This window comes from Tiliqua scincoides, chromosome 2, assembly GCF_035046505.1.
Source record: "Tiliqua scincoides isolate rTilSci1 chromosome 2, rTilSci1.hap2, whole genome shotgun sequence".
In the NCBI taxonomy this organism is placed as follows: domain Eukaryota; kingdom Metazoa; phylum Chordata; class Lepidosauria; order Squamata; family Scincidae; genus Tiliqua; species Tiliqua scincoides.
Genome location: NC_089822.1, coordinates 134,402,537 through 134,417,222, shown reverse-complemented (window position 1 = coordinate 134,417,222; position 14,686 = coordinate 134,402,537). Strand labels below are relative to the sequence as shown.

At 45.0% G+C, this 14,686-nt stretch overlaps 1 protein-coding gene across 6 annotated transcripts in view; it reads right to left on the bottom strand.

Moving 5' to 3' along the window:
- Positions 1 to 504: 504 nt before the first annotated feature.
- The window catches only part of RBMS2 (RNA binding motif single stranded interacting protein 2), a 75,580-nt gene continuing 61,398 nt past the window's right edge, over positions 505 to 14,686 (bottom strand). For 4 of the 6 annotated variants that reach the window (XM_066618474.1, XM_066618476.1, XM_066618478.1 and 1 more), the window contains exons 11-14: positions 14,121 to 14,234; positions 13,943 to 14,023; positions 11,500 to 11,586; positions 505 to 9,958 (exon numbers count right to left, since the gene is read on the bottom strand). In XM_066618474.1, coding sequence (XP_066474571.1) covers positions 11,506 to 11,586; positions 13,943 to 14,023; positions 14,121 to 14,234 — 276 coding nt within the window. In that variant the 3' untranslated portion in view covers positions 505 to 9,958; positions 11,500 to 11,505. The remainder of the gene's footprint in view (positions 9,959 to 11,499; positions 11,587 to 13,942; positions 14,024 to 14,120; positions 14,235 to 14,686) is intronic. The other 2 variants (XM_066618475.1, XM_066618477.1) reach the window with 2 other exon arrangements.

The following is a 14,686-nucleotide window of genomic DNA, read 5'->3' as shown; positions in this document are numbered from 1 at the left end:
CTACTGTTGTTCACCATGTGACCCTTGAGTTGACAGTAGGACTGTAACTGTAAAGGTAGTGGCTCTGAAATTTTCTACCTTTTAAATAGATTCATGCTATAGTGACTTGTCCAAAGAACCCGTGTATGTCTGCTATAGAACTGTAGCCTGTTGGAGAGACTTCTGGGTGTATGTTCTACTCAAAGTGGTAGTTAGCGAGCCATCAGCTGCCGGTCCTCAGCAAATTTCCGAGAAAGGAAAAAACAATGGTAGTAATAATGCACAGATATAGTGCTGATCCTCAGCACATAGGGGGAAAGAAAAATTTCTAGTTCCTAGCACACTGTTCAATTGTGCTGAACAGGCTGTCATTCACTGGGGCTTGTCTACACATCTTAATCTCACTGCCAACAGATGCTTTCTTAGAACCTATATAAAAGCCACTTTAAGGAATAATAAAATGGCAAGAATGACCATCAGCTGCAAAACCCAGTCTAAAAGTGACTCCAGGAAGCACAAGGCCACAACTTTTTTAACTTTTTATTTAAAAACAAAAAATTGTTCAAAATGAGACCAGTCATAGCTCCACAGAGGGGGAAGGTGTGCGGGGTTGAGAGAGAGAGAGAAACAGACCTGGCTGTAGCATGGAAGATACAAAACTATAGAAACTTCTCAATTAAAAAAAACCTGTACAAATAGTTCTAAGTATATAAATAAAAGCAGCAGGTAAAATGAGTTGAGGCATGAACTACGGATGGAGATAAAGAACTCTCACCATGTCTTTGTCAAATGGAAGCACAGAAGGGGTGCCTTTGAGAGTTCCAGTAGCTTCAACGTGGAGTTCTGAATATCTTGAGTCAGAAATGGGGCCAGAGGCAAACTTGTGTTCCATCCTCTGTGAGTTTGAATGCCAGATACATGGTTTATAAAAGACTCATTTATATCCATGGCAAGCATGTGATTGAAATTAAAAGAAGCAAACATGTTCCAATGTTATGCAGAAGGGCTACTAACAGGGTAATCCTAAGCACAACTTACTAGGGAGTAAGGCCTATTGGGCTCAGTGGGACTTACTTTGGAGTAAGCATGCTTAGAATTCCACTGTAAGCATGTTGAAGCACATTAGAGAACATGGAGCAGTCTGTGAACATGAATCGGCATGAGATGCATGTTGCTTAGGGTAGGTGCCTATTGCTATCTGTTTTAATGGCAAATCACTGCAAGGAAGGCATCAGTGCAACCATCAAGAAAGGGCCTATTGCTCCAGAGGGTAGAGTTCAGACGAGGTACACACCTGTCAAAAGATTTGGAAGGGTGGACCTTGGTTGCATTAGATCAAAGCAGATCTTAGCTTAAGCTTACTCCACACTGGCCCTTCCTGTTAGGAGCAAGGAAGGTGTAGGAAAAGCAATAGTAACAACTTTTTAAAAAACTTTGTTTTGGTGTTAAAAGTATTTGAAGAAGGGGGATGTTTTTATGGCATCACTTTCTGGCCACTGAAATGCTAGAACTTAAGACAACTAGTTTCTGCTTTTCTGTAACCAGCAAAGTGAAATTTGAAAGACAAAATGTTGACTTTTCTTCTCCCCCCACAACAGAAACAACTACCAGTAGTTCTATTGGTGCTGTCCCTGGCAGCTCAAGTCCCTGGCAATAACTCCAGCACCTGCAGTCTTCTATGTCCTGCTGGGATGGAATCGGATAGGGCTATTAGCTGCTTGCTGGTTGGCTTCTTCAAGATTCCCTAACCACATTGCCTCGGTTGGTTGGTGTGTTGCATGTAGATCTGGGGCCTGAGGAAGTGGCGTTTGTCAGGAGCATCATTTTCTCTATGGACAGAAGAGTCCTCTCAGGTTTCAAAAACTACTGCTTTACAGTCCCACTTTGTGCAGTTTAGCACAGTCATCACAGGTCAAACCAATGGCCTGTCTGACTCTGTAGCCTCTCTAGTAGACAAGGCTGAGGTGCTTGAAGTCTTAATAGCATTGTGGTATTAAAGGTATCCCCACCCGTGTTTACTTAAAACTTCCCAGTTTTCATGACTATGACATGAAAACGTCAAAACTGCATTCCCTCTACCGTCTTTGCTAACAGTTCGTTGCTGGCCAGATTTAGGCCACTGTGTTTGCTGCAACTCCCAGAAATTTAAAATTAGAAATGGATATCGATGATCTAGGAAGAGTTCTTTAATGTGAGGCTAGCAGTTTCCCTCCTGGTGAGACCAAACTCTTGTGAACGCCATAGTTGACAAAACCACTGAAGAGGGTATGGAATCTGAAATCTCTCCCCTTTCATCGCAGCCTGCTCTAAAGGCCAGTTGCAGTTGGTGTGTCTTGACAGTTCAAGCATTCCCAGGATGGGTCAAGATAAGCCACTGCCTTGCTTTGGCAAGTTTTTTTGTTTTTATGTAAAGGCTGTGGCTGTTGCCAGTGGTTTTAAATAACAATGTTGGCAAGTGACATTCCTTAATTTCTGCTCTAGTTGAAATCTTCTGCAATGCATGCAGTGCTGCCACAAAGGCACTGCAGCACAAGTCCAAAGTTAAAAAAAGGAAGCTATTTTATTGTCTTTTGGTGGATTTTTGCCATGATTAGGGTCCCATATTTAGGCCACAAAACTGTGCCCTTCCTCTGGACAAACCATTTCTGCTCAAGTTCAAATGAACAACTCAGCATAACACATTTTACAAGGCGGGGGAGAGCACACAATGCGGCACATTTAACAAAGTTTCTGTACTTAGCAGCAATATAGGGGTTATTTATTTGTTAAAACAAACATTTCCCTTCTCTCTCCCCCTTAAACAAAACAGAGGAGCCGAAAGGGTTTTCTAAGGATGAGGTGGGGAGCTTGTCCCTTGGAGAAGGTGCAGTTTGCCGGTTCGGGATATACAAATGAACTGCAAGAGCATGTGAGGTAGATGTGTAGCTAAGAATGACAAAAAACTGGAACTGGTGAGCATAAAAATGAAGGGAAGTTTCTGAACCGGTTTTTAATTTATTTTTAAATAGCACCAACAACTTCCAAGGAGGACGGGTTTCAATGCAAGCAGGAATTTGTAGGCAAAGAGTTTAGGATGACGGAGCTCACTTTTAAAAATACCAGCATTTGAGAGGGACTAAGGATTTGAGGCTTGTCTACAGTCTGCCAAGTCTTGGAGGCAGCCAGCTGCTTCCTCCTCCAGTGTGGTGGATGGCTGGATGGGGCAAAGCGTAATGCAGGAGAGAAGGGGATAGCTTTGTGCAGAGGGCAGAGGGCCTTGGTGGTGCAGATCAGAACACAGCTGTGGGATCCCTTTGTTGCAAACTGGGGGGAGCAGATGGGAAAAGGCTTTAACTAAACTGGAAGTTTAAAGTGCAGGGACTGGTTCCTCCCACTGGCAGAACAGGATAGGGGAAATCAAGGCACAAGATTAAAAAAATCTAGCAGCTCAGAGGTGCATGCTCTGAGTCCCCAGCTCTCTGTTTGGGTCCCACGAGAGACATGAAGGCTCCCTCCCTCCTTCAAGCATGCTGCAGTAGATGCTCCATGCAGATGACCTCCCTGCCCGGTGTGGGTGTAGCTGGAAGCTCTAGGCACAACCTCTGTAGTGTCCCAGTGGGAACCTGGGGCTTGGGTTGAGAGCCAAGCTGCCACACTGAGGACACCTGGAGCCTTCCTTCCAGTTCTGAGCCAGCACCTTGGGAGCTGAGCAGTGCTAGTCAAACCCACCACTAGTCCCTGAAGCCTGGTGAGTGTATCGAGCACAATGACGGGGAAACCTAGCATGTCTCCTACCATGCTTCATTCCAGAATTGGAAGGATGGGATGAAAGGGGAATCAATGGACCAAAATCTCATGCCTGCTTAGACTTCGGTGTGCCTCTTGGAAAATGGTTAGGGAATGTTTGGGGTAAGGAGAGGCTGGGGTGTGTAAGAACAAGGAAGCTTTGCAGCAATGAAGTGTGTGGTGGTCTATAGCCATGCCCACAGCAAACAAACAATCTCATGTCTGTGCACACAGAACTCTCCCTCTTGCATTCACACACGCACACACAGTCCTAGCAGGCAACCTTATTTATAATCTAATTTTCACCAACATCTCACCCCTACTCCCATCCTCGTTTTCTGCCCCCACCCTCTGCTTCCTTTCTGTTTCTCTACCTTCTCTCAGTCCTGCAATCTATGCTCCCTTGCCATGGTTACACGTGGCCTTTTCTCCTACTCCCTTACTGGGCTGCTGAATCTCACTTCTGAGATTCTGCCTGCTTATGTAGGAAGTGCACTTTATGAGAGTGGGCAATGCTGGGTGGTGCCATGAGCTCCCTGGGAAACCTTATTTATCATTAGCAAGTGAAAAAGAAATAATGCAAGCCAGAACCAGGGCCATTGGAATAAAAGTCATAGGACCTGCTCCCTTGTCCTGCACCAATGGAGTCAGCCATGCATGTATCCTGCCTTTCATTGTCAGACTGCCTGGCCAACTCCTAACACAGCAACTACTAGCTTGATGCATGCGCCTGCAAAAGGGCCCAATCATGCACTTATTCCCACTCTGCCTCTGCCAAATGTCAGGCCACCTCCAGTCCCACTGGTGGAAGACTGACCAGGGAGCAAGCACCATATGTGTGTGGAATGGGAAAGACCTCACAGCCACTGTGGAAGTAAAAGATTTGGCACAAGCTCTAAGTCAGAAACCTGAAAGATAATTGGGCACTCACAAGCCACATTTAAGCCAGTTGCCTTGATCCCAAAACCCAGGGCAACATCTTAGGATACTTCACATATAGTGTAGCCACATGGGACCCTATGGGGGCTTCTGCATAAGAGGTGTTTCTGGGACTATGAGCTGGTTGTAGGGCCAAGAGCCTTCTGTTCATACTTTGCTGCACATTTTTACACATCCTATTCACCTTGGTTAAATGCAGAGATTTTTCAGCACCTAGAGTGCGGTCTCTAACATGGGGCCAAAGCCCTTTAATTTTTTGGCTTTACAGCGAATGGAGGTCTTTTAGGTTAGTGAAAAATTCAGAAAGTACAAAACAAAAGTAAGCTGGGTTCAGTTCACACATTGTTTCCTCACTGTAAATGTGTAGATTAGGAAAACCAATAAATACAGGCAGCAGCTTCCCAATTCAGGCATAAACAAGGGTCAAATGTTCTAAAAATCATCTGAAAACAACTTAATTTTAGGTAGCCTATGGGTACAGGTCACAGATCAGAAAGGGGGGAGGGGAGAGATGGCTCTTGCAACACATTCCTGCCCAAATGGGGGGGGGCGCTAAAGACCCCAGTCCCAGGTTTGTAAGCAAAAGAGCATTTACAGCAGATGACAGATCAGTATGAAGTTGCTCTGAAACCATACAGCAATATCTGACTCTGGTCCCAGTCCTGCTCTAGTTGTAGGCAACTGGTTACGTGTTGCAACTGGCATCCTCAGATCCAAATACATATTGCATATACTCAGAGAGAGGCATATAGCCAGTTCAATGGGGCCAAGATAAATATTGAGCTATACAGCTGGAGTTGTATCTGGACCTACATCACATACGTGCCTAAAATGCTGTATCCATGCACGGATTGCCTTTGCAATCTTTGCCTATCTTATCATGCGTCACAGTATTCCCTAAATATGGTCCTATTCATATTCCCTTGAAAGCAAGGCTCACTAAAGTCTAGGTGTTGACTCCCTGGTAAATGGGCAATAGTCTACTCTTGCTGGATTGTGCCACAGATTTATTGCTTTATTTTTATCTTGCCAGGAATTATAGAAATAAGCCAGAACAGAGTCATCAGCTAAATTGGGTAACCTAGGAAATGGAATGACAGCCCCATGCAGCCACAACCACTGTTGAGTATGACTGTATGTCTGTGTGTCTAATCCATGGTTCCAAGTCGGTCACAAACCAGAATGTGAAACCAGTTCAAAGTGACTCTGCAAACCATTGTTTGTATCAACCATTGTTAAGCATGACATTAAACCAAGAAAATCATAGTTCAGACCGCTCACATATCCCATAGCTTGCATGATATACATGCCATTGTGGACAGGGCTTAGTATGGCAAGCTAAATCGTGGTTTCACTATACATTTGAGATCTTAACCATGATTAAGGCAACAACCTAGAGTTAGTGCTAACCGTGGGTAAGCATTCTTTCTACACCATCCCTTGTCACATAGTAACAGTTGCACCAGGTTTTTGAGTGAGCCAATTTTTCTGGGTTTTTTGTTGTTGTTTTTTTAAATAACTGGGCTGCTGGCTTTTCTCTAGGCATGTATATAACACTTAGATGCCAGACCCACACAAGGCCAAAAAATATTTCAAATCATTGGCCATCAACATCAAATGTTGACCAGTTTGGTAGATTTCCAGCTCTGTTAACTGAATCTGAATTCATCCATTAAAAACAATGGAAAACTTTTATATAAAAGGGAGAGGGGAAGCTGATTAAAAACATGAAAAATTGACAAAAAGTAAGATACCCCACCTCATTTTTATGCAATTCTAGTTTCCAAGGAATTCAAAGTGACATTGAAAAAGGAACTGTGGTATAGTACTATATTATGGTTTTCACTAATACCCAGTTTGCTTTTCAAAATGTAGGTGTCATTAACCAGCAACTTACTACCAACTGTCTAAAATAACCACCCAGGTGATTTTGGGCTAGCAGGTACGGGCACAGCACACTATGAGGGTCTTCTGCAGAATCCCTATGACACTGAATGGGTGTGGCAGAAGAGGGCTTGCACAGCTCCCCCTCATTTCACTGGAGCTTGCCTAAGAAACATCGTCGTGGAGTGGGCTCCTATGGTTACCATCCAGAATGGCTTCTCAGACATCCTCCACATCGCCTGGGAAGGAACTCCTGAAACCTTTGGGAGCAACTTTTGATACAGTGCAGAACACTGTGGTCAAAAAACCACTCCCACTAAGGAACCCTGATGTACGCGCACTCCAAAGACACTCTGTTGATTACTGCCCATCCCCTGAGCATAGTTAGAATCTACAAATCAATCCTGAATCCTTTTACAGCTTCAGTTTAGGTAACTGTGCCTGGCAAACGTTGGATGCTCTAACAGGTACATCAGAACTCTTCTTTTAAATACTGGTGTGCTGGCATTATAGGGATGTTTTTATGACAGCACCATGGGCAGATAAGTAGCACTGTGAGCTGTAAACCCATCATAGAGTTAGAAAAAACAAGTGAAACATACACATCTCATTTCCTGTGCCCATTTGAAAGTTACCAGTTGAGTGACAGGCCAATGGTTTAAACCAGGGAAGTTGCTCTCTGTCACATCTCTATCAGTGCAATGCTCCATTTGTCTGGCATGGCTGCATTCAGCTGGGGGACTCCCAAAGGGATTCTATTGACTGATTAGGACAAAAATGTACTCTTTCTCCAAACTTTCTGTCCCGCTAATTAAGCCTGGTACTGCAAATATAAGCTAAGCTTTTGGACTCAGCCTATGTAGAAAAGGTGGTCAAACTGAAGGTGAGTGACTGTGCCTAAATGAAGGCACTTGAGGGTAGCTCAGCACCATGAGGGAAGCAATCCAGCTAATTCAATTCAGTCCCCATTAAGCTCCAGGCTGGGAGAAAGGGGTACCTAACGAGCATGCCAGAAGTAGATGCAGCAGATAGAATGATGTAAGGTGGGGATACATATAGCTTACACCCAGATCTCACCACCACCCATGCTGGCAGCTGAGGTTTTAATGGGGAAGTATCAGGAAAACCTCAAAGTCCCCTTCTCTGTATTGTCTTGAGCTATGACCAATCAAGGGCAGCATCAGCAACAGGAGCTACAAATAAGTTCTAACTGTGGAGCTGTGCGGTGGATAGCTGGGTGTGATTAACTCTAACCTTCCTACAACCTCAAATACTTCTCTTAGATCCCACTCAGTCAGGACAGTACTAAAAAGCCTTTAAAAAAGAAGTGTCCTGAGAAATGTACAAACACAATTAAACAGGGATCTCTTCTTCAAATGTCATCCTAGCACAAACTCTCCTTTACCTGCTTCCAAGCACATGCGTGGTCCACACGCTCACACAAACACACAGAAATACAAACTTTCTCTTCCGCCATCACATGACACCCGTATGGCCTCTGTAATTAGTCCTCCCTGATTGTCAGCTGCATAAGAGCTATTTCCTCAAAAGTATAGGAGTGGGTTTTTGTTTCATCATGATAACAACCTGTAGGGGGGGAAAACCATTTGAAAACATGGTAGAAGGGACAGTTTCATGCCAGCCGGGTGAGGGTAACTTTGTGGTGGAAGAGAGGATAAGACTTTTAGCACCATCTGGTTAGGGAAAGCAACTGGGGCATGAGGTGCGGAGGGGGAAAACAGGAAGGAAAACATGCAAAGGTGTGTAAAGCACTTGGTACCTTCAAGAGGCTCTCCAGGGAAACACGCTGTAGGAAGGGCCGGATTATTGCACATAGTCTCCTGCTATTGTGAGTCTGGGGAGCCAGCAACCAAGAGCTGGGAGGGAAGGGGCAAGAGGGAACGTGCATAGTAACTAGGATCTCCATTTGGGGTGGGTGGGGTGGAGTGGGAATGGAGGGAAGCTCAGCCATCCCCTGCAAGGTGCTAGATGCTCCCTGGTTTGTTTTTTAAAGCAACCGGAACAGACCTCCCCCAATCCCCGCCAGTTGGAAGTGTCAACGCCTGCCCCCAACTGGTTTGTCAAGAGACGCACTGTGCACCTGGGTTTGACAGGCATGCAGGAGTTGAAGAGGGGCATACGTCAGCACAGTCCAAACCGCAGGTGGCAGAAGGCACTGTGTGTGTGTGTGTCCCGGGGGAGGGGGCGAAGCGCTGCTGCTGCTGCTGCTGGCAAAGTGTCCTTTCAGTGTCCGAGAGTCCGGAAGCGACAACACATCACTGGCGGCAGATTCCTCAATCAGTTTATTGTTCCCCTGATCCAGGGCAGGGTGAGCAAGGGGAAGATCCATGTGGAAGCAAAGAAGGGTCCGTACAGAAGCTCAAATCAGAGTCCAAAACATCCAGCAAGAGCCAGTCCCATGAGGCAGGGCGGAGGGCAGAAATCGAGGTCTGGAGCAAACGGTTTCTCTCTCTCTTGGCTGGGGCAGAGTTTATGCCAAAAAAATTTCAGTTTGTCAAAAGCCACCAGCTTCATCCTCTCCCTCCAGTCTGATAGGGTTTGTCTGAACCCCTTCTTGCTGCTGTCAAAAGTTCAACCTTTTTTTTTTGTAGATTTCCTTTTTTGTAGATTTTTTTTGTAGATTTCCTTTTTTTGTTTTTTTGTAAATTTGTCTTTTTTAGAAAAAAAAATTACCCTCTTGAAATAATAAAATAATCCTTTCAAAGCAAAATCCCCTCCCCAACTCCCATTCCAAGGAAGAAGAAGGAAAAAGAAGTCTGCATTGATTTTTATCCTACAGCTGCGAGGTGGGGCTTTCTCAGAGCATTTTTTTTTCTTATAAAACAACAAAAAATATTCAAACACTTTTGCATATTTGTCCTTTAAAAAAAATCTTTTAAGTGATAAAAGAAAAGAAAACAAGTTCAAGGAGCAAAACATTTCCTCCCAGAGGTGCAGAGCCATCTTTCCAAAAGAGAGAGAGAAAAAAAATATTGTTCTTCTCTAGGGCATTTTGTGGCATCCAAATTGTTTGACTTTGTTGTTAACAAGAAAATAAACACGCAAACACACACACGCGCACGCACAAAAAATGTTTTCCTCATATTAAAATAGTCCTTAGTCCGTCTGTACATCTAAGGGTTGGGGGTATATATCTTTTCTGCCCCCACTCTAACCTCCTTTGGTTCCTTGGTGTCAAAAGTCTATTGTGGTTATTTTCTTTTTAAAAAACAAAACAAAACAACCTTTTTCTTTGCAAAAAGAAAAAACAAAAAAACCAAAACAAAAAATAAACAAAAAAATGGTTCCATCTTCTAAACGCAGCACAATTTTTTTTTAAAGAACTTGTCTCCCTCGAAGTGATTGCTCAAAGCTGAGCCGCTCGATGGCGCTAGAAGGATGAAAAACGGAGGCCATTTCAAGCAGGGTGGTGGGGCTCATTTGGTACAGGCCGCTGCTGACGCGTCTGTTGTAAGCAGTGGTGCAGCAGAGAAATCACTTTGCCGGGACCAACCCAAAACCCTCTCCTCCCCCTTGCCACTCTAGTACCACCCTTTCCCATCTCTAACCCCAGACCTGCTTTGAAGGAACAAATTCTATACCAATAAAAGTAGATATAAACATAGACAAAAAAGCTTTTTCCTCTCCACAACTCCAGTGTCTGGAGTCCAGACTCTTCCCTTAGACTTTTGCGCAGCTCTACACATTACAATTTCTGCAAGCAAACCTGGTGTATTACACAGCAAACCAGGACAAGGCAGAGATAATAAATAATGTTCACGTCTTTGAACGCTTGTATACACACATTTATGTTCATATACATCCACTTTTCACGTGTTTGCTGTGAGAAATACCAAACTGCAACACCTATGCTTGCTACAGAACTTGCAAAATGCAGAATTGCCCATAGAATTCATTTCAGATGGGAAGCCAAGGTAAGCTGTTTCAGTAAATGCAAGAAAGAGTCTGGTGGCACTTTAGCCATGAACTGATTTATTGTGGTATAAGCTTGAATGAACTAGTGTTCATTTTACCAGATGTCAGAAGTGATATCCTTAACTGCCTGCATGTTTACAGTGTTCACAACTTTTTCCCTGTACCACCAACCAAAGCTTGTGCCATATGAAATCTGTTTTTAAGGGGCCACACTATTTTTTGCTGCTTATTGAATTAAGAAGAAGGTGCAGGGCTTCCAACCAGAAATGAAGCAGCAATCATCAGTAACCCTTTTTTGGTAAACTAACCACTGCCCACACTTCATCTAACAACGTTCTGAGAACAGGTCCAAAAGTGTACTTATGGCACTGGGTTGGATCCCATTGTGCTTCATCTGACTTCTAGATCCAGGAGTGCCCACTCCCAACCATCCAGCTACCCCACAAAAAAAGAAGGAAATGCACCTTGGATCCAGTTCCTCCATCAGGCATGACTGGAGAGAGTATCCCCAGTCACTCCACACCATGACACAATCTAGTCAGAGTGGGGATTCCCTGCAAGAATGGCCCCTTATTTCCAGAACTCAAATTCTAACCTGCTCTCCATTTGAGTAATCACACTACATGAGGATGGAGAAGAAACAGCGACAGACAGGGCCAGATCCTAGTTTTTGAAAGATGCCAGCCATCTTGTCAGCCCTCATTGTTTCCCCTTTCAATTGCCTGTCCCTTCCCCACTTTGAGGTTGGCCTGAGAGTGCAGCCAAGTATGGCGGTGGTCAGAATGGATGCTTTGGAGAGCTAAATATTCTTCTCCCCAATGTTTAGTTGCACCCGCTCCTGTGTCTGCAGGCCCCAGCCCAAGCAGCCACCCTCTGGCACCAGCCACGGCACCATATTCCAACCCGATCCAGTCACCTAAAGTTTGACAGAAGCCGATACACCCAATGGAAGAGAGGAGGCTCGTTCCCTGCAAGGCATCATTCCCACTGCCTTACCTGTTGTTACTTGTTGTACTGATACGAGTAGGCAGCATGATCCGATGGGGACTCCACTGTCACGTGGCTCTGCTGGCCACTGTTTTCCTGTGACAAAATACCCAGATTTTTTTCTTCCCCAAACCTTTCAGACCCAGCAAACTGAGCAAGGTCAAGTTGGTACAGGGTTCTAGTTAAACTAGGGCTTCCTCCAAATAAAGGGTGTCAAAAGCACCTACTCCTACAATTCCCCCACTAGAGAGGTAACTGGCAGCCTACTGACTCAGTCTGGTTTCCATGGGCCTCCCAGTTAATTCACAGCACATGGCTGAGACCAAGAGCACTTTCCCTCACACAGTACAGTCAGCCTGCATCTTGCACACAATTCAAGTATAGATCATGCCTTGTTATGCACTGAGGGTTCGTTCCATACCGGAACCCTCAGTGGATTAAAAAAATCAGTGGGTACCAAATCAGTGAAAAAATAGCTTTAAAGACCCACTTCCAGGTTTCTTGCTCCTCCACTGTGACCCCAGAATGCATCGGTATAGACGCTATACCTCATTCAGCCACTAGATGGGGTGACTAATGGAATCTAATAGAATGAAATTATAGCTGAATGCAGTATAGCGTCTATACTGATGTATTCTGGGGTGACAGTGGAGGAGCAAGAAACCTGGAAGTGAGTCTTTAAAGCTGTTTTTTCACTGATTTGGTAGCCACTGATTTTTTTTTAATCCACTGAGGAAGTGGGTCTTTAAAGCTATCTTTAACCCTGAGAAGCTTGCAACCAGTGCAGGTAAGAGCATGAAGGTAGGAAATGGGATTTCTTCTTTCTCCCTTGTTATAAGGCATTTAAAGTTGGACTGTGTATCAGTGGTGAATCAAATCAGTGGATAATGAGGCACAACCTGTATATACCATGCCCTTCCCAAAAAAGACCCTGCCATTCAACTTCCTCTGTTTATGTCCAGGAGTGAGCCTGAAATGAGAGAATAAAGTTGCTGTTCCCTCTGTTCCTGCATGACTTTCATACTGTGCTCTTAGTTCTTAAACAGACAGTGCGTATTGAAGGATTAAAGGAATTTTAACTATATAAGCAATTTTGGCTTTATGCAGCAACCATAGAAGGTAACCCTCGTGTAAGATGCAGACTGACTGTATTATGTTGGTCAGCTGCTCTTTCTCCGATACAATCTGAGACTCAAATCAGGGGCTCTTTAACGCTCTCTCTCCCATTGGGTGAATACTAACTCCTTACAAAGACCTTCCCTTACAATGGAAGTCAGCTGCTTACTCCCGTTTGCTTGTGTCTTTGCTCACACACAGGAGTGAACAGCTTAAGGAATGGAAGATGAAAACCCTGCTACAGCCTCTGCGGCTGCTCACACTGGGGAGGTGAGTGTTAAAGAGCCCTTTTCTGAATGAGGCAGTGGGCACAGCTTCAGTCACTGGACCTCTAGCCTTTGAGGTCCTTGCTAAAAATCAGTTGCAAAGCAAGGCCTAGACAAGCAGATATATTTTTATGTACTTTATATTTTCTAAAGCTGAGAGCGGTGGTCAGGAAGGGAATTTCATGAAGGCCCCAAAATTTACAAGAATAGCAGCAGTAGGATCCAGGCACCATGCGTGCACTCATTGTCTCTCCTCATTGTGTATGGCTGGGTAGTGCTCCTTAAACATTAACTAGGACTCTGGACCTGGACATCCCCATCTGTGCCCTACTTGCCCATTCTGGTTGGCTTGAAGCACACTCTACAAAATACCAACACAAAATAAAAAAAAAATCCCTGCAGAAACAGATACTTCACAATGCAGTGGTGGTGGTGAGGTATATATTAGTAAAGGGTGGAAAGGAGGAAGGGAGGGCCCCCGATGCAGAGGCAGTGAGAGAGGGAACCTCAGTGGTGCGCTGAAGATCTATGGTGTTGAGCCTAACACATTTGTGCCCTTGAAGTGATTCTACTTCAAGGGCACAAATTAAACAAAGAAATCTTCAATACTATCTTTGCGATGCACTAGACCAGCGTTTGTCCTCCGTTGTATCACTTCACATAGTTCACCTATTGGAAGTACCACCGGAAGCAACTGGTGATGATGTAATTGCCAGTTATTTCTGGATTGGGATGTCAGATGCAATGTGGCAAGCACTGGGAAGAGGCCCAGGGCGAATGGGAGGGCTTTTTGGAGTGAACAAGAAGTGCATGCTAGAACTCTGCCTGCTGAGTCAAGCCTCCTACTGCTGCTTGTTTCATTACACTGCTGGTCTCACTAGCAGGCGACGGGGATCTGGGGCATGTACTATCCTTCACCACCTTGAGTACCACTGGTGGTACGAATACCACTGGTTGGGAAATGTTGCACTAGACTCAACAATAAATACCTTCAGTGCACCTTTGAGACTGATACCACTGCCATCAGATAAGCATCTCCAACTGTGGTGCAAATACCACGCAGTTCTTACCTCAACTGCAACGCTAGAGGAAGGCACAGGTGTGTACTGGGGGATGTAGGCTCCTTGCATAGCTGCTGCTGCTGGCATATACTAAGAGAATGGAAAGAGAGGAGACATCAGAAGGGGTGTGGGAGACACGGGTACGAGAGCTACAGAGAAGGGGAATGGGAAGAAAGAAAGTCGTTACCGTGCCAGCACTGCTGAGGGACAGGTGGCCCAGCTGCTGAGTTAGGGGCCCCATCATGGAGGTGGGCTGGATGGAAATTGCATGGTCCATGGTCGGTGTCAGCACAGTCCCCTGCTTAGCAACAACGAAGTAACAAGACAGAGAGAGAACAGAGAGAGAGGTCAGAGTGAACTGTGAGGAAAGGAACGGGGCAATGCAGGAATGGCTGTGATGGTAGAGCATCAGCTCAGGGCAGAGCTGTCTAGTACCAAATGAGACCTTCTCTCACAGGGCTGCAGGCTGCACAGGCTGTGAAGACAGAAGAAGCCTGCACATGAGGTACAACAAGCAGGAAGTGGCAATGCAAGGCAGAAGTGAGGTTTGCTTCCCCTGACTTCTTCATACTGTGAAGAATCTGCGGTGGGGAGGAGAAGTAGTCTAGCATCCCAAACCAAGAGGGACAAGAGCAGCAAGGCTTAGGCCATGTCATGAATATGTACAGTTCAGGCCTACGTTAACATGTGGAGCCTGAACCAAACTAAGTCAGTAACGGAGAAGTGGCTAGCAGTTCCTAGCTGCAAGAGTGT